The 19414-nt window shown below is 44.2% G+C and overlaps 1 protein-coding gene across 1 annotated transcript in view; it reads right to left on the bottom strand.

Moving 5' to 3' along the window:
* Positions 1-19414, bottom strand: part of MARCHF6 (membrane associated ring-CH-type finger 6) — a 1360950-nt gene that overhangs the window by 1072869 nt on the left and 268667 nt on the right. The window contains exon 8 of the mRNA XM_078687648.1: positions 5146-5207. Coding sequence (XP_078543774.1) covers positions 5146-5207 — 62 coding nt within the window. The remainder of the gene's footprint in view (positions 1-5145; positions 5208-19414) is intronic.

The following is a 19414-nucleotide window of genomic DNA, read 5'->3' as shown; positions in this document are numbered from 1 at the left end:
AGTCAATCAAAGTGGTCTTTTTTGTTTTGTGTTTTACTAGAGCGGTGCTCCTCATACCTGAGCAGTAGCCAGGTGGGGTGATGCATTTCCTCCTACCGATTAGGTTAGATGGCTAAAATTCTAGTTATGAGATAAAGGTCATTTTTTGGACCATCTCTATAGATATGATGAAGTATTCTCATCATATGGCTAAATTATAGATTCATGCCCATGTGCTAATTTCACTGTGTTTGTGTTTACTGTGGTGTATTGTTTCTCCCTTCTTTTTCTTTTTTCTTTTACTTATTAGTCGTGGAGGAGAGGACTGAGCAACACCGAAAAATATACAGGTGATATTTTTCCATTTCTGTGCAGTAGCCATTAACAACTAGGTCCTGAAGAAAGCAGTGACATATTTAGAGTCACATTTGCTGAAACATGTTGACCCTACTGATTTGCAGATATTATGTTAAATCTGCTTGTTTTCTTGAATTTTAATATTGGGAGTATTGAGGGAACCTAATAAAATAACTCTTCACATCCACTCAATTACTACCTAATTTTAATACTTGCACTTTATTATCACAACATTTATTTTTGGCACTGTAATTCAGCTACCCGGATACACAACACTTTCCGGTCCAACCCAAGAGACAACTCTTGATTTACTTGTAGTTGTTTGTCTGTCAAATATTACGCTTATAGACAGACTGTACTTTCTCGTGGGTAAGGAGAGCCCAAATGATGTAGGGCGGTACCGGGCGGGAGCTGATGGGCACTTTTTCCAAAACCGAGGAATTTAAGTGCAGTATGACACATATTTTCACTTAGTAGTCTTACTCCTGTCCATCTCACAACACCCAACTTGATGCTTACACAGTGAGATTGTAGCATTTTTTGACCCCCAGACATTTCTTTCGTTTGTTGAGTGTGAATAGGGCATGTGTCTGTTGGGTCGTTAATCTAGCCCTTGGACCCTCTCTCTAACTTTGTATTTTATTGATGGAGGGATACTCCACTGGGAACAGTGGTCTAAAAATCGCATAAATCTAGTTAAAGACCTTTTTACAGGGACCCTTCCCTTACCTTTCTCCGTACTTCAGTCTCGACACCAGCTAAATACGATATTTTTTATAAATTCCTAAAATTAAAATCACTCCTCACGCTGCACTCTATAAAACCCATACGACCCCTTGAAACTTTCAAAACTGCTATAACTACTAAAGTCAGGACACACTGTCTCTAAAATATACGAACTCCTATCCCCTAAGCCTTGCAAATCTCACATGAAGTGTGAAATAAAATGGGAATCCGAACCGAACTCTAGTAAAATCCCATTAGACTGGAAGAAAATACATATCACCCCCTTCTCGAATAAAATCTCTCCAAAATTATCGCAAGCCAAGCTTATGATAATAAACAGGACATATTGTACCCCTGAGAGGATCTTTAAACTTAACCTCAGCGAGAGTCCTAAATGTTGGAATTGTAATTCTCATGTTGGTAACCTTGCCCACATGCTCTTCTATTGCCCTATCCTACAAACATACTGGGATAAGGTCTACGAATGTATAAGCAAAACCTTTAACATAGTCCCTCCAAGGGAATTTTCCTATATCTTACTAGGCTTTCTGGACCCAAAGATCACAGAGGAGAATGATCGTTATTTGTTAGATCTTATGCTCACTTTAGCCTGTAACACTGTGCTGAATAAGTGGAAAAACTCCAAAGAAGTCTCCTTTAGGATGTGGCAAAAAGGTTATCTTTTCTCAGATGGGCTGACAACGTCGCACTTACAAGCCTCTCCCTGGCGTAAATCACACAGGACGCCTTTTTCTTCACAGAAGACCCACCGTGAAAATTGCCTCAATCTCCTATAATACTATGCCTACAGAATGCTATAACCTTGGTGGTACAAATGTACTGCATTGTACTTTCTACTATTACACATGTGATAACTGTGCCTGTAGGACAGCCTGTATGTCTCTCCAGCGTCTCCTCTGTGATACAACTGTACTGTATTGTATTTTCTACTATCGGTACAAAAGGGGGTGGTGATGGACGGGGCATCTGAACCAATCAAACACTCACACCCAGTCAAAAGATCTGGGTTTGATCCATCACCGTTCTTTAGCCCACTCTGCCACCCCAGTTCAGACATGGCTATATGCAAATCAGTCTGACCATGTGCCTCATGGGAACAGTCCAGCCCGAACTGCCAAGCCATGCCTTCCCTGGACCGGAAACAAGCTTCCGAGGACCGGTTTCTGGCATTCCAGCCATCTTCAGCCCGGCTTGCTTGAATCCAGTGGCAAAGTGAGCAAGGGACTCACGTCTGAGCATACCCTGCCACACTTATGGCGGCCAAAAGCGGTACAAAAGGGGGTGGCGATGGACGGAGCATCTGAACCAATCAAACACTCACACCCAGTCAAAAGATCTGGGTTTGTATTTTCTACTATTACTGCTTGTTTGACCACCTGTATGTCTCTTCAGCTTCACTGCGACTCCCACGGTAATGCACTTTATCATTATTTATTTGCTCTTTTCTTGGAAAATTCAATAAAAATGATTTGAAAAAATATATATTTTTTTTTAAACAAAGACAATGGGCCCAATTCTCACTGATGCTGCTCTGACTTACTCTTCCAGTACTCCTGGCTTACTAATGAAAGTCAGCTGTAAACTAATAGTACTACAAGATTAAGTCACACCTACTCAAGGAAAAACTTTTGTGATGTGGGTTGAATGTATCTGAATTCTGTAAATGTGACAGAGAGCCAAAATGCATTGCGTCCCATATCAAATGACTGTTCAACGGAAGGAGGGACTTGAGCAGTGATGAAGGCGCACAAAGGACAAATATGTAAGGGAAATGGGTAGGGTACTCTAGTAGAAAAACTCAAAGTTGCAGTGTTCTGGTGGCGTGAGCGAGCAGTGAATATTATGTAGGGTAGGTAAAATAGTAGAATTCTTTTATCAAAGGTGAGGTGGAAAAGTGCAGCAGTATGTAAGATGAAGCGGGCACAGCACTGTGGTGGTAAAGGAGATGGTGCACAGCACTTCAGTAGCAAAAGGTGAAAGGTTCAGTACTCTGTTTGGGAAAGTGAAGCTGGCTCTAAAAAGTTGATGTGAATGCATCACTTTGATAGCGAACGTGAGGGAGCTAAGTAGTTTGGAAGAGCAGGTGAAGCTCTTGTGGGTGCAAATGTTAATAGAGCACAGTGCTTTGGTGGCAAAGATGAAGGATTAACAATGCAATCTAGCAAAAGTGGAGCTTGTGTAGCAAAGAAAGGGGAAAAATACTCTGATATCCAAAGTCACAAAGCACGGCACTCTAGTAGTCAAGGTAGATGGGGCACAATACTCTGGAGCAAGGGCACATCACTTTGGGGGTGGTCTTTCATAAAGGGGTACTGCTATAGGAAAGCGATGGCGATGTGGACGCAAAGACGAAAGGGTACAGTGGCCTTGAAGCAAAGCTAGCCGGTCACAATATGCTGGTAGTGATGGAAAAGAGAAAATAGCACTCTTGTAACAACCATGAACATGCTCATCAATTTGCAAGCACAGCAGGTGGGGAACAGAACACTGGGAATAATGGTGAATGAATCACAATCCTGTGCAAGGATGAAATGGTAGAATATTTTAAAAGCTAAGTTGAAGGGTGACACCACCATTGCTGAAGGTCGCAAAGTGGTCTGGAAGCAGAGGTGAAGAGTCAACATGCTTTGGTAGGGAGTTAAACAGAGCACAGTACTAGCGTAAAGTGGCTGATAGGTAGTACTTTTCTTTTTTCAGAGTGCACCATTCCATAATTCAAAGAAAAAGCAAAATAAATTAAGCGTGACTGAATTAAATAATACTAAGACCTTTCTTTAAGTTTTCCAAAACCACACATATTTGATAAGATATCTACATAAGCTGCATTACTATAAGGAGTTCTCATTTTCGCGAGATGTCTATAATCACAGAAATATAACAGACTATACAATGTTGCTTTCAGTCGTTTTGACCAAAGGTAGCTCGGGTTCAATGTGACGTTCTGGTAAAGAAACAAAGGCTGTTCATATTCTTTAATGTGCCCTGCATCTTTGACACTCTGATAAAATGAACACTAAGTACACTAAGTGTGCACATCGCAGTATTTGGCTCTAAAGAGAGCAGTGGCTCCATGCACTGCGTGAAAAGTAGGTCACTGAATATGAGCAGTGGAAGGATACAAGTTACTAAATCAAGAGGATGGTAAAAAAGGTATGCTCCAGGGAAGGCACAAACACAAGAAGAAGGAAAACCATCAAACAAGAAGCAAGTAAAAGAGAGTGACAAAGCCCACCAATGGTAAGCAATGGATGGGTGTAGGCCCTTGCAGGATCTTGGTAAGCACACAATAGTTCTTTTGCAACCAGACAGCTTGGGCTGTCCGGTACGCTGGACCTAAAAATGGTGTTGCTGTGTTTAGATGCAACATTGCTGCTGAATAATATTCTGGTACTTACCAATTAAATGTAAATAGTTTGTGGTTAAATATATACCAGTATTTTCTGAAGCAATCACATCTGCTTCAATTCAATATTGCCCTAAGTTGGCAGGTATGCCAGACGTGGGTATCTTGCTCACTTTGCCACGGGATTCAAGCTAGCCTGGCTGGTGAGAGGTCTTACCCCAAAACCAGCTTCGGGATGCTTGTTTCCAGGTCAGGTAAGACCTGGCTTGGCCGTTCGGGCTGGACCGTTCCCATAAGGAACAGGGTCAAGACTGATTTGCATTTGGCTGGGTCTGAACTGGGGTGGCAAAGTGAGCTTAAAAACTATGATGGATTCAACCTAGGTCTAATAATGACTGGGGGTGAGTGTCTGGAAAGTTGAGTTTCAGCACTCTGTCCATCATCTCCTTGTGTTTGCTCAGTTCAATATCCACCATTTGAATATTCTCATAATAATTTAATAAAACGTGAAGTATAAATTGCTTTAACTCATACATTTTGTAGAAGAAGTCTTTTTAATGCTGCATCATGTGACTAAACCAGACACATAATATGCTCATGTCTTGGCACATATTTCTAGGTCCATGATCCTCTATTGTGAGTTTATTTAGTAACCTTCATTTTGGATAGCGCATCTAAAATGCTGCAAAGCGTTTTCAATTTGATGCAGTTACACTCACTCGTTCCCAGGTAAGCTCTTCTGCAGCTCTGTCCCATTCTAAGGCATTCCAGTTCATGTCATCTGTGAAATAAAATGAGCAGACAGTTTTATAACAGAGTATGTGAAGAGAACATCTTAAGCGAACATGAACATTGGGTTCAGTTCTTTCAATATAAAAAAGAAATTGTTAGAAGTTTAACATTTGTAAATTTGACATGATTTTGGTATAAGATGGTATACAGAAATAGTTTTCTTAGACTTCAGTAAAAAGTACAAAACAAGCAAAATTTGGACAGGTAAAGTGCAAGCTTCCTTTATAAAGAAGACAGGTGGAAAAAGAGGGTCAGAACCCCATTCAGGGGGCCACGGTGTGAAGGGGCTACTGGGTCCAACTGTGAGGCTTGAGCCCTTTTATTCTTAATGTCCCAGGGCCTGGCCTACTACCCCCTTCTGCACTTGTCTTTCAGTAGTAAATGTGGTCGAGCAGTCCAAGGCTCTCTCAGGGAGTCGTGGATACAGATTAGTGAACACAGGTTCACAACCAACAACCCGTTTATGAAAAAAAAGAGAAGTATTTTATTACTATCGCTAACCACACAAAGAAAGAACACAACATTCACAAACAATTACACAGCCATCCCTTGAGATGCGGGCTCTAGTGTCTCTTTGGCGATTCCCTTTCCCACTCAATCCTATATCATTGTGTTGGAGATCGTGGTTACTACCCATTCAATATTTCTAACATCCAGGGTATGCCCCACATGTAGTCTGAGTCCCAAGAGTCCACTAACTACAACTCTAACTTAAAGTCAAAGGTGTTCCAGCATTATCGTGCTTCAACTAGCAGCAAGTTCCTCCGGGCCGATAGGCCCGAAACAAGTCTTGCCCACACCAGCAGGAGGGAAGCATTCAGAGTTCTGGAGAGCACCTAGCAGGCTGGTGCACACAGCGGCTGCTGCCCAAGTCAGGTGATGGCCAGGCGAGGTGCCATCCATATGGCTTTTATGGACCTCTCCTCTGCGTTTGACACTGTTAACCGCATGAAACTGTGGAGCCTGCTGAGGAATTTGGGGGTTGAACAGCCCTTGGTAGACCTTCTTTGTCGCCTGCATCGGGCCAACTTTGTTAAAATTCTATTTAGCCAAGATGGGGAATGAACCTTCCATATCAAATAGTCACAGGATGGTCATCAGAGAAGTATTCTGGCTCATTTGCGTTTTTTACTTTACATCAATCGTTTAGAGTGCTTTTGAACCCTTATTGGAAAAGATTTGCTGCAAATAGCGACGAGTGCAATTCCAGTTCTCTTGTACGCAGATGATGCCTTCATTGCAGGAACAGCTAATAGTTTACAAACCATGTTGGAATACTTTGCCCATTATATGAATGATCTGGACCTAAATGTTAATATGTCCAAATCTTGAACCATGGTCTCTGGTCCTTCAAATGCCAAGGTTAAAGCAGACAAGACTGGGGCGGTTAAGATCAATGGGGGATAAACATTTTAGCGATGTGGACATTCCATAGGATGAGGATTTACAGTGGGAATACCTACTTAAGCTCAAATGTATTCAGCTTAAGAGCTCAATAGCTGTGGTGTTCAGGATTGCTTCCAGGCTTTGCCATAAACCAGTGAGGGAACTTATCCATATTTAAAAATCTAAATGTATGTCAATCGCCTTATATGGGCTGGAGTTATCAAAACCTCTTAGGCCTACAGAGGGCTCAGAACAGTTTTTTGCACACTCGCCTGGGTACATGAATGCACAGCAAATGCAATCTGCCTTGATGAAAATGGACTGAACTACCTTGGGGTCTTAGTAGGATTCACCCCTCTGCATTCATGGCATAAAATCTAGCTTTCCCAGTTCGTTTAATTTTCAAGGTCAATGCTTACTGATGTGTTAACGCTCGCGTGACTAAAATCCCATGGTTCATGTATCTGAGGCGTACCTTCACAGACATTGGTATTCCGGACTACTATGACACCCCTGTATCTTTGAAATACGTTTCCAAGGAGGCTTTCGAATAGCTTTATTTTAGCTATGAAATGAATCACAGAAATATATGGCAATTAATCCAAATTGTCGCTACTCATTCAGCACTTCATATCTCAAATGGTATTGCACCCTATTTGTTGTTTATTTCGAACACACAGCACAGGTCTTATCTTACCCAATTTAGAATAAATATCTTACACTTTTTGCCCGCTTTTCCATCCCGGGTACGTGGCTTGATCAACTTTCTACCTTCCCTTGTGACCAGTTGCAGCAACATAGCACTTGCCACTTTATGCTCTTTTGCACCTTTAATTTATTTCCTTGTAAGCGTTGCATAGATCCCAGTTCACGCGCCGCTGAAATTAGACATTACCATCCTGTGCTCTTTTTTTTCTTTACAACAATCAGCCACCCTTGAAATATGTTTTGCTGTTTTAAACGTCATTAGAGTTGTTTTGAGTATTAGGAAGCAGTATGGTTCCTCCATTATACTGGAAGTTTTGTTATTTGATCACTGCCTTTTAGGATACTATTGTAATGAACTACGGTCATTTAATGTTTGTATTGGATCGTTTATGTCGAAAACATATGCGTTATTTGTTAAGCTGAAATTTTGAGGATTTCTAATGACGTGCAGCAGTTTAAGAGTTATATGGGTTTATTTTAAAGTTGCAAAGCTTTATTGGATTTGGCTTTTATCTTTTTATACGTATGCTGATTTTACTTGTGTGCGCTTTTATCGCGTGTTCGAGCAATAAAGAATTTTTGAATGACTGACTGATTGTCAGGTGAATTGGCCACACATTAACCCATCGGTTGCCCTCAGGGGTGCAGGTTCTCTCCCTCGCGGTTTCAATCCTGCAGCAATCAGAAGTTTCCTAGGGCTTCTCGGGCGTTCTGTTTCTTCACTCCGATGGAGTGTGGGGGCTGGTCGACGATCATGCCTGGGTCCGATGCTTGGGTGATGGTACTCTCACAGCATCCTCACTTCTCCAACACGGTGGAACAAGTTGCGGTCTTCGGTGCTCTAGGAGACCTCCTCCGACAGACTGTCACCACAACTCACTATCCACAAACACCGTCCCATCAACACAGTGAAGTTCTCCATGACAGGCACTCCTGGCATACATGGCTGCAGCACCAGTAGAAAAACAACGCTTCTGGTTTACCCAAAAGGTCAAACAGCGACCCTGTGGGGGGGCACTACGATTGAGAGTAGGAAGTTAATTTTTTAAGGGAACGATAAGCAATATACAAAGGGACATGTAGGTCAGTTTATGACAGAAATCCCTTGCACTCAGCGAAGGGAGCAATAGCAGCAGGACACGCTCCGCTCCCCGTTCCTTGGCTTTTATTTAGTACCCTGGGTACGTCTATGAATAATTAGTCGGCTCTGAACAACCCCTAGGAACAACCCAGCTGTTCTTTCAGGATTTGGCGATTCATCACTGCTTCAATATATCTATCACGCACAACCGTGGAGACTACTGCAGCATCCCACATGCGCTTGCTTTTCGTTGATGCGGATTCAAACCGCAATTAAAACCCATATCTATCACGCACCACCGTGGAGACTCCTGCAGCGTTCCACGGGTACTTGCTTTTTCATTGATGCGGATTTAAACCGCAATTCAAACCCAGTTCAGCTTGCATTGATCTCGAACAATTGAGATCGAAACGCCCTCAACCCCCTACAACATGAAACTCCTGACTGTGTAATAAAAAAAATTTGAGTGAGTAGTTTTCTACTATTGCTGTCAATGCGATGACTTAATTTTAATATCACCATCACTTTTCACGTCAGGCATATTGTCACTTATTGTGTGAGCACTTGAATATTTTGGTTTGGAAATACATTTATGTCCCTTTGTATATTTCTTATCGCTCCCTAAAAGAATTACCTTCCTACTCTCAATCGTAGTGCCCCACCACAGTTCACTTTTTGAATGAACCTTTTGGCCAAACCAGAACCATTGTTTTTCTAAAACGCCTTACCACAACAGGTTCACATATTTGGGTGCCCTTGTTTTTCTCTATTACTTGCAGCACCGGTAGTGCACAAAGTTTTCGTCCTTACTGTACTGCAGACTTTTTCACGGCAGTCCCTTCTGGCATATGGGGTTGCCACTACCACATAAGGCACCAGCCCTTACTGCACAGTGGTTTTGTACCACAGTGCCTCCTCCTGGCATACAGGGCTTGCCGCACCGCTTCCATACAAGGCTTCAGCCCCTACCACACTGCAGTTTCTTTTTACACTGCTATCTTCACAGCTGTCCTCGCCTCAGTTATGTTGGGCTACGACTCAGTCCTGCTCACGGGCTACGACTCAGTCCTGCTCACAGGCAACGACCCCATCGGTGTAGCAGCAGTTTCCGCACACCTTGCACAAAGAGACCACTTGACTGTGCTCCCCACTGGACCTTGCTTCCTCCAACGTTCTCTCTTCCTCACAGGGCACACTGGTCTTGGCAAGCAGGTAGGTGTTTGTTCTCCAGGGCGGGTGGTCTTGGTTTCCCTGGGTGATGTCCCCACATCCAGCAGGGAGACTAGCAGGCTTGGGTCCCCAGCAGTCTTTGAAGTTTTATGCTGGGGTTCTGATTCTTTTGAAGTGCCTATTCTCTGCTCTCTCACTCCCTTTTGAAAAGCAGACGGTCAGTCACAGCAAGGATGTCTCTGAAATGGATAGTCCCACAACGCAGGCAGGCATGGGAGTGACCAGAGTTTACACCTGTATGTCAGGCACAGTGATGTGCGGCTCCAAATGTTATCCCACGGCTCCCAGTCCTACTCTATGATTCTCTTTTCAGCCCCATCTCTTTCCTGAGATGTGCCCAGGGCCCTTACCTTTGACCACTCACTGAATCGAAGAGTACCCTCTGCTAAAACAATTCCTACAATCTTCTCTCTCCAAGTGGATTTCCAGCAACATTATAACCTGGGTCAGCTGCTTTTTAAGTGTTCTACCACTAGGTTCTGTTTTTCCCTAAATCTCAGCCCATTCACATTCCAGGTGTCGTTTGCGATCTTAAGACTCCCACTTTCACATTTTAGCCTCTAACCACCCCCCATATCCCACCAGATATTGGGCCTGAAATCCAACCCCTTCTAAATGTTGCAGCACCGCTAGTTATTTCTGATGTGTGACCTGACGATTTATTTTTTCCCCATTCTTTCCCTCTATGCTCCGCAGCCAATAAATAGTGCCTCCCCTTACACCCTCCCTGAGGAACCCTCCCCTTAACACTTGCGGTCATACCCACCATTTGAGAGCCTATGCAGAGGATGATTATGACTCATAACATCAAATTATAAGTGTAAATGTTGTAGCCCTCCACTTCACCCATCCTCATCTTTATATGGCAATTATCTGGTTTTGCTAGGGGGGTCACGTGGGTTTATTGGCCCCGCGCTCAGCGGCCATTTAAGGAAACCTACCAAACCCACACATTTCTGAAAACTAGATTCCCAGAGGCTTCCAGGGAGATATGGCTTGTGTGGATCCCCCAGCGTTTCCTTACCCAGAATCCCTTGCAAAGCTCGATTTTAGCTGAAAAACAATCCGTTTTTTCACACATTGGGAAAAACATTTTGAGGCAACATCGAAATTGCCTATCAAAAAATGTTTTGGGCCCTTGCCTGTCGCGGGTACTTGGGCCTCTCACACAAGTGAGACACCATTTTTATCGGGAGACCTGGAGCAAAGCTGGGTGGTAGGAAATTTATGTGAGCCCGGTGATGCCACACTTTCCAACTCAAAATTGTGTGAAAAAACTGATTATTTTCAGCTAAAATCGAGCTTTGCAAGGGATTCTGGGAAAGGAAACGCTGGGAGATCCACACAAGCCATACCTCCTTGGAAGCCCCCGGGTGTCTACTTTCCAGAAATGTGTGGGTTTGGTAGGTTTCCCTAGGTGCCGGCAGAGCTAGGGTTCACAAACTACAGCCAGGCACTTTGCCAAAAAGGGTCATTTTTCACTGTGAAATTGAGGTATGAACACGTTGTGTTTTGCGCCGTTTCCTGTTGCAGGCACTAGTCTGACCCACACAAGTGGGGTACCATTTTTCTCGGAAGACTTTGGGGAACGCGGGGCTGAATGAAATTCATGGATCAACGCAGATTCCAGAACTTTCCACCACAGAAATGTGGGGAAAATGTGTTTTTTGGACAATATTTTAGGTTTGCCAGGGATTCTGGGTTACGGAACCTGGTGGGGGCCAGTCAAGTCACCCCATCCTGGATTCCCCAGGGTGTCTAGTTTTCAAGAATGTCGCAGGCACTAGGCCGACCCACACAAGTGAGGTACCATTTTTCTCAGAAGACTTGGGGGGGGAAACAGGGTGGGTGGAAATTTGTGGATCCACGCAGATTCCAGAACTTTCCACCACAGAAATGTGGGGAAAATGTGTTTTTGGACAATTTTTTAGGTTTGCAAGGGATTCTGGGTAACAGAACCTGGTGGGAGGCAGTCGAGTCACCCCATCCTAGATTTCCCTGGGTGTCTACTTTTAAAAAATGTATAGGTTTGCTAGGTTTCACTAGGTGCCGGCAGAGCTAGGGTTCAAAAACTACAGCTAGGCACTTTGCCAAAAAAGGGTAATTTTTCACTGCGAAATTGAGGTGTGACCACGTTGCGTTTTGCGCCGTTTCCTGTCACAGGCGCAAAATTGTGGATACACGCAGATTCCAGAACTTTCCACCATAGCAATGTGGGGAAAATGTGGTTTTTTTGACAATAATTTTAAGTGTGCAAAAGGGTTTCGGGGTTCAAAAACTACAGCTAGGCACTTTGCCAAAAAAGAGTCATTTTTCACTGCGAAATTGAGGTGTGACCACGTTGCGTTTTGCGCCATTGGAAGGAAATTTGCGGATACACGCAGATTCCAGAACTTTCCACCACAGAAATGTGGAGAAAAGGTTTTTTTTGACAATTTGTTAGGTTTGCAAGGGTTTCTGGGTAACAGAACCAGGTGGGAGGCAGTCAAGTCACCCCATCCTGGATTCCCCTGGGTGTCTTGTTTTCAAAAATGTACAGGTTTGCTAGGTTTCCCTAGGTGCTGGCAGAGCTAGGGTACAAAAACTACAGCTAGGCAATCAGCCAAACAAGGGTCATTTTTCACTGCGAGATTGAGGTGGGACCACGTTGCGTTTTGCGCCGTTTCCTGTCGCGGGCACAAGGCCAACCCACACAAGTGAGGTACCGATTTTATCGGGAGGCTTAGGGTAATTCAGATTTGTAAATCAACTGTTATTACCTATTGAGTTTCCATGCATTTCCCTCTTCCAAATGAAAGACATTGTGTAAAAAAGAAGTCATTTTGAAAAATGACCAATAATTCTCTTGCTAGTATGAGTATTCCCAATTTTGAAAATGTGCAAATATGTACTGTTTCTAAACTCTATAATTTGTACTCATTTCAGAAATACATAGGTGTCTTTCATACCGATTTTTCCATGTATACATTTTCCCAGAATAATTGATCTATACCCAGTACATAATAAAATACCATTGCAAGTTGCTGCTCAGTTTTTGACTCCGGGTTCGTCGGGTTCTTGGTGAACCTACAAGTCCTATATATCCCCACAACCAGGAAGGTCCAGCGGATGTAACAGTATATTGCTTTCAAAGAGCTGTCATAATTACAAGAAGTTACAGGTGAAAACGTTGACACAAAAGGCTGGTTTTTTTCAACTATTTTTCAATTTTTCCAATATTTACCGGTTAGTTTCTATAAAGAAACCTTCATGGATTTACACAAATTACCCCTTTCTGAATTCAGAATTTTGTCTACTTTTCTAAAATGTATAGCTCTCCAGGATCCAATATTGCTTTCATACTCATTTTTACCATTAGCTGGAAGGAGGTTGAAAGCACTAAAAATAGCAAAAATGGGCTATGTCCCAGAAAAATGCCAAAACTGTGTGAAAAATGTTGGTTCTCTGACAAAAAAATGTCATTCCCTAAAAGCTGGGAAAATGGTGATTTTAGTCCCACAAATCCTTTTTTGATAACATTTGCAGGGAAAAACCCAAAGGCTTTCATTTGCAGCCCGTTTTTCCCATTTTTCTTAAAAAAAAAAAAAAAAATGTTACTGTATTTTGCTTAATTTCTGGGACCCCTCCAAGGGAATCCACAAACCCTGGGTACCTTTAGAATCCCCAGGATTTTGGAAGAAAAGGACGCAAAATTGGCGTGGATACCTTATGTGGTCGAAAAGTTGTGTACCACCTACAACTGTAGTCCTGGATGTTCCAACTTCTCCATAACCCGATTGAATAAGTGTTTATGATATGGATGTATTGTTTCCCCCCCATGGACCAAACATTTTTTAATCGAATATTGACGATGATTGACCCCCTTCTGTACTATGCACCGGTGTATTTATTGATGCCTTGCTTTAATAAAAAGAAATATAAAAAAAAAAGAATTCTCTACGGGTCTAATCAGCTCCGTACCTTGGTTATAGTATGAAGGAGGTCTTGTATCTCTCTCTCAGGACTCTATCTCCCAACAACCCGCGAGGGTGACAGGGAAAGACTGGAGCTGGATTTCTCGGTAGGAGAAAAGACAGCGTCTCTCTCAGTGTGTCAATGGAAGGGTCGGCTTCCTTCGGCACTCGCTTCAGCAGGGCGTCGGGCAAGTAGATAGCCAATCTGCTCCAAACCACCGTGTGTTTTGCTAGGGCAGATGCTGGTATATTTTTACCTGGAAGGTGCAGAGTTTGACGTAAGGTTGGACATAAGACGTCACTAAGAACTCACAGTTCTTTCAGGACTCCAGGAGTTCTAGGACAAATCAATACAGAAGCAGGGGGAATTCCCGGGCTGCTGAAGGCTTGGTTTGTTTAAGAACGCGTTGTGCTTTCTAGGAGTCTATGGGAGTAGCCTTGCCGTATTTGGACTGCATTGGCTATGACTTAATATGGGTTTGATTCTTATGCCTTTATAAGGATATGATTTGATATAACCACATAAGGGCATAAATCGGGAATATTTAAATAGGATCCTAGATACGTTTACAACAATTGGGCTTGGCCAGCCCGGACCAAAATCAGGGCTGGCAGGAGCAGAGGCGCCGAGGCAATCGGCAGAAGAGCCAGCAATGTCGCTTGGATGGACAACGGCAGCAAGAACGAGAGCGGATTGACGGAGGACGTGTCGCGGTGGGGCCGGATGGCACTCTTTGCACGGAAATAGAGACTATTCCAACACAGAACCAGTTTTCCCCACTCTGTCTGGTGTAGGAAACACAGTCCGGCGTGGATGGAGCCATTGGCCCGGCTACAGGGGGCTCTGGAAACGAGTGAGCGAGGGTCAGGATGATGTACTCAAGGGATTCACATCCATGGACACTGGGAGTGCGGGGTACGGCCCACGGGGCATTTAACGTGCTCATGTGACTCAGACGAATGGGTTTGAGCCTGGTGGTCCTGAGGGGTGAGGGTTCGATGAAAGAGTGGATGGTATACTGTTTTGCATAACAGCTGGTTAGACTTCGGTCGGGCGGGGCTGCCCTGTGCCAGGCAGTCGGATGATTCATTGAGTCTATGTGGGGAGGGAGGGTTACATGGACCTGGTGGGTCAGTGTGGTTGTAATCGTACTTTCTGCAAGTTGAGAGGGGTTTCTTGGGGGGTGGGTGGAGCTTTGGGGCGGGGTTCGGAGTCCTCAAACCAGGGTTGGTTGTGAGAATGAGGGGCTACCGCCTGCGGGTGGGGGGAGATTGGGTTTCCAGTTTTAAGGGTGTTGGGGTTGCTGCCGGGTCTGGCCTAAGATGGAATGCGGGAGATCGAAGGCGTCCTCCTCTGAGGGGGGCAAGACAAGACGCTGTTGGGGGATCCCCTCACTTTAGGCGAGGGATTGTGAGGTCGACTATACACTCATGCCAGGGATAACCAGAAATATAATTTGATCACATGGAACGTGCGGGGGCTCAATAATAGGGTGAAAAGGATCAGGGTGGCTTCGTAATTTAGGCGCTATAGGGTCAGCATAGCCCTACTCCAGGAAACCCACCTGTGGGGAGACTGTCTGAAATTCGTCCAACGCAGGTGGAGGGGTCCGTTTTTTGCTACATCCTATTCGGGGTTTGCTCGGGGAGCGCTTATTTGGGTGGCACCAGGAGTCCCATTTTAAGCTGTGGATGTTAAGCTGAATCCCGACGGGAGATTTGTGGTGGTGGTGGGGACCCTAGATGGATGCAATTTATGCCTTGTTAATGTTTATGCCCCAAATAGTGATGTTGTTTTTTTTTTAAGCAGAGTCAAGGGGCAGCTGGATCTGGACCCGGATACAGAACTGGTAGTGGCGGGAGATTTTAATTGTGCCCTGGATGGAGAGCTTGACCGACTCCCCCCCCAAAGCGAGACACTAAGCCTCGAGTTCGGGACGCAATGGGCCAGATGCTTCACAATTATGTTCTACTGGACGTGTGGCACCACCGTAACCCTAGTCATAGAGTGTACTCGTGTCACACTCCTGCTGCCAATACTTACAGTAGGTTAGACTACTTCTTCATTCAAAAGATGGAGGTCTATCGGGTAACAGAGGCACAATATCTAGCCCATTACTTATCGAATCATTCCCCGCTCCTGATTGTATATAGAAAATCTTTATTTGGATAAAAGAAAAATATCCTTAAAAGCATTTCACAGTAAAACCCCAAGTCAGCACATTGTTATAAGAGATTTCGAAGTATGTTTTGCAACAGTTAATCAGTAAGAGTCGTCTAAATCGTGTTACTCAGTTTCTGTTGCACGTTAAAGATGAAACCTTTATATGATGGACGACAATAACACTTAGCATTAGAACAAAGGGGTTTGATGTACTAACAGTTGCCGACTTACAACTCATAAAAACAAAACGATTCACAAAATTGATACTGGTTGTGCAAAAATGCAGTCTAAATGAGATAGGTCGCTGGACAGTGACGCCCAATATGATAAAATGCGACTAGTTATAAAACAATTTATTTTTTATTAATTTTTTTAAACTTAAGGTTAAAATACAGCTTAAGTTAGACAGCTAGACAGGGGAGAGCGGGGGTTACTGGTCCTTCCGCCTTTTGCTTGAGGATACGTGTGTAGATTGTGAAGGCAATGTTTAGAGCTGTATTTTCAGGGTTCAAGGATGTAATTATTGCCTGTCTACAGGTCCGAACACCCAGCCTTTTCCATTCTGCTTTGAGATTGCATCTACGTTGGGGCATAAGGGCGGGACATAAGCAAACCACGTGCTCTAGTGTTTCGGCTGTCTTGCCGCAACCTCTGCATGTTAAATCTTCCGTGGTGCGCCGCCATGGGGGCAGATCTTTTAGAAATCGCCAGACAACCATTCTGATGGCCAGAAAACTGCATTTTAAATTCAGTGAATAAGTACAAGAGAGATAGGTGGCGGGGGATAACCGCCCATAAGAGTTCATGACTGACCATGCATGACTGCGTTTGCAGAGGTGCGCTTTATCAATAATGAAAGAACTCAATCTGACGCTTTTTTTAATGCAGGTTTTAAATGCAGTTGTGCTGGGATTGAGGGCCCATAGGTCGCCCGCCGACATTTCGTGGATAGAATCTGTGAACAGGCGGCCATACAAGCCCCCTGGGTTTTTCTGGCTGATCTCTGACCAAACTGAAGCCTCTAGAGTGCCTATGTCTGCTTTTCTGAGTTTGTGGAAGAAATTTAGGTATGTGCCGATGTTGGAGGCCTCATAATTTAATAAGCCCAGTTCTAACCTGATCTGGGCAGCGGAGGCAGATTTGGGCAGATGGAGGACTTTTTTGTAGATTTTGGTCACAAGCTGGTTTAAGGTTATGTTTAATTTGCCCCTAAATATCTCAATGCCATACGCTAAGGTAGGCCCAATCTTTGCTCTCAGGATTTCCAGTAGGAATGATAGTGTTGGACCAGACAGCTCTTTTGCGAGCTTAGATAAGGTAACCTGTAAGATCGTAGCTTTTATTGCGATCTCTTTGCGCTGTTTGGAGAAATTACCCCTTGAGTCAAAGTGGACCCCAAGGTATTTATATGTGCGTCCTGTTGTTAAGCTTTTATTATTATATGACCACCCACCGCCACCAATGCGTTTCCTCCCGAATGCCACTACTTGGGTTTTCTTTAAATTTACCTCAAGTTGGTTCTTAATTGTATAGCTATAAAGCTTATCCAAAAGCTTTTGAAGCCCGACCCGTGTAAGGCTGAAAAGAACCAGATCGTCGGCATAAAGAAGATTGCTTATTGCTAAGCCTCCGACCTTAGGGGGGTGACTATTTATTTTGTCAAGTGCGACCGACAGTCCTGCTATGAACAGGTTAAAAAGAAGGGGGGCCAGCACGCATCCCTGTTTGACACCTCTAGTTGTCATGATTTTCCGCGAGAGATGCGTGCCAGACCCCAATTTCACCTGGACCCATGTATGTGAGTACAGTTGGAATATCGCCTCAAGAAGTTTTTCAGGGATCCCCCATTTTTTTTAGTTTTTCCCATAGTGCTGCCCTTGGGACCCGATCAAAAGCAGCTTTAGTCAACAAAACAACAGTACACAGTCCTGGAAGATGAGAGCGTTTTGTCGATAAATATAGACAGTGTTAACAAATTAGTCATAGTCCCAGAGTTGGCAGTAAAGCCAGTTAGGTTAATCGGAATCAGTTCGCGCAGCTCGGCCCATGCCCTCAGCTCCTTCAGTAGAAGACCTGCATAATGCTTGGCCTCGATGTCTAGGAGGGCAATTAGTCTGTAGTTGCTTGGGGTGGCGCAGGAGCCTGATTTGTGGATTGGGTGAATTATTCCACCACACCAGGAGTCCGGAACAGTTGAAGTTCTTAGTGCAAAGTTGAAGAGGTTGGTTATGTGCCCCGACCAAAGAGCTATGGTTGATTTAAACAGACTCTGGGGTAAGCCTTTTGGGCCCGGTGCCCCGTCTGATCTTGCTTTTGACACAGCCTTGGTGACCATTTCTTGAGTGATCTGGGTATCTTTCTTGCTAGAGTCTGCACCATTTGTGTTCTTGCATACGGTGTTATTTGGGGAGGCTTCTGCCTCTATGCGGGCGTGGCTTCCTGTTGGCGCTGTGCTCTCCGGAGACCTGAAATGGTCGGTCAAAAAGGTGACCCAGTCGGATTCTTGTATATTTGCCGACCCATGGTTTGATGGCCCCGAACTAGAGCGATTGATTAAGGCCCAAAATGTTCTTGTATTGCGTTTTTTGCTTTCCCATAGTAATTTGGCCCAGAATTGATTTTGATGTGATCGTTTGTCTTTTTGTGCGGCCATTCTGAATGATTTTTGCGCGGATTTGTACACATGCGTGAGCTCGTTGTTTCCTGGGGATTTTGTAAGCGCCCACAAGGCGTTATTCCTGGTTTTCTTCAATGCCCTTGAGTGAGTTGAAAGTGAAAACTGCCAGGTGGAAATGGCATTGTGCTGGTGTTGTTTAGCGGGAAAAAGTGTGACCAGTTGTGAGCAAAGCATTGTCCATGCAACGATCGGGGAGGCCATCTGGTCTATTCCGCCTTTAATGAGAGCCTGGCTTGCCTTCATGATGTTGGGGCTTATATCTTCACTCCATCTTAAGCGCTTCAGGTTCTCAGTGTGGATTCCTGTGCAAGTGATTCGAGCAGATATGTGATACTCTGGCTTTATGTTAAGGGAGATGACCTGTGGGCGGTGATCGCTTTCCAGTTGCGGTTGGATGCTAAAACTGGCCATATGATGGAACAAGGCTGAATTGCAAATGGTGTAGTCCAGGTAGAATTTCTTATGCCCACTTGTCTAGGTCCATTTTGGGGGGGGTGTCTTCCGATGATCTTCTGTTCATTACCAAGTATCCGGCGCTATAAAATTGGAGCACGCAGAGTTCTCCCAAGGCACAGTGTGCTTGGTTTGGGCGTTTGGTTTGTTCTGGTACCTCCGGTTGTGTACATGGAGGAAGCCCATCATATTCTGCAGGGTTGCCCTGGAAGAGGTTGGTGTTAAAGTCCCATGAAACAATGCAGTCCGAATCGGGATGGTCCCCGGCAAGATCGCTCATGATTGTTGATAGACGTGCCAGATGACCCTTTTTTGTGCGTGTGCTTGGGTTGATGTAAACATTGAGAAATAGAAGCGAGCGTTGCTTGGACCATGAGTTGATTTTAACGCCAAGTAACCAATCTTCCTCAAAGTTTAATGGCACAATCTGCCCTTTTAGGTTGTTTGTGACATAAATTGACAGACCCCCTTTTGGGTGGCCGTAGCGGCAGACTCCGATTCCTGGTTTTCATAGTTCAATAAAACCGGTTACTGGACAGCTTTG

This window comes from Lissotriton helveticus, chromosome 4_1 (assembly GCF_964261635.1).
Source record: "Lissotriton helveticus chromosome 4_1, aLisHel1.1, whole genome shotgun sequence".
Classification (NCBI taxonomy): Eukaryota; Metazoa; Chordata; class Amphibia; order Caudata; family Salamandridae; genus Lissotriton; species Lissotriton helveticus.
This window is presented reverse-complemented; position numbering and strand designations above follow the sequence as displayed.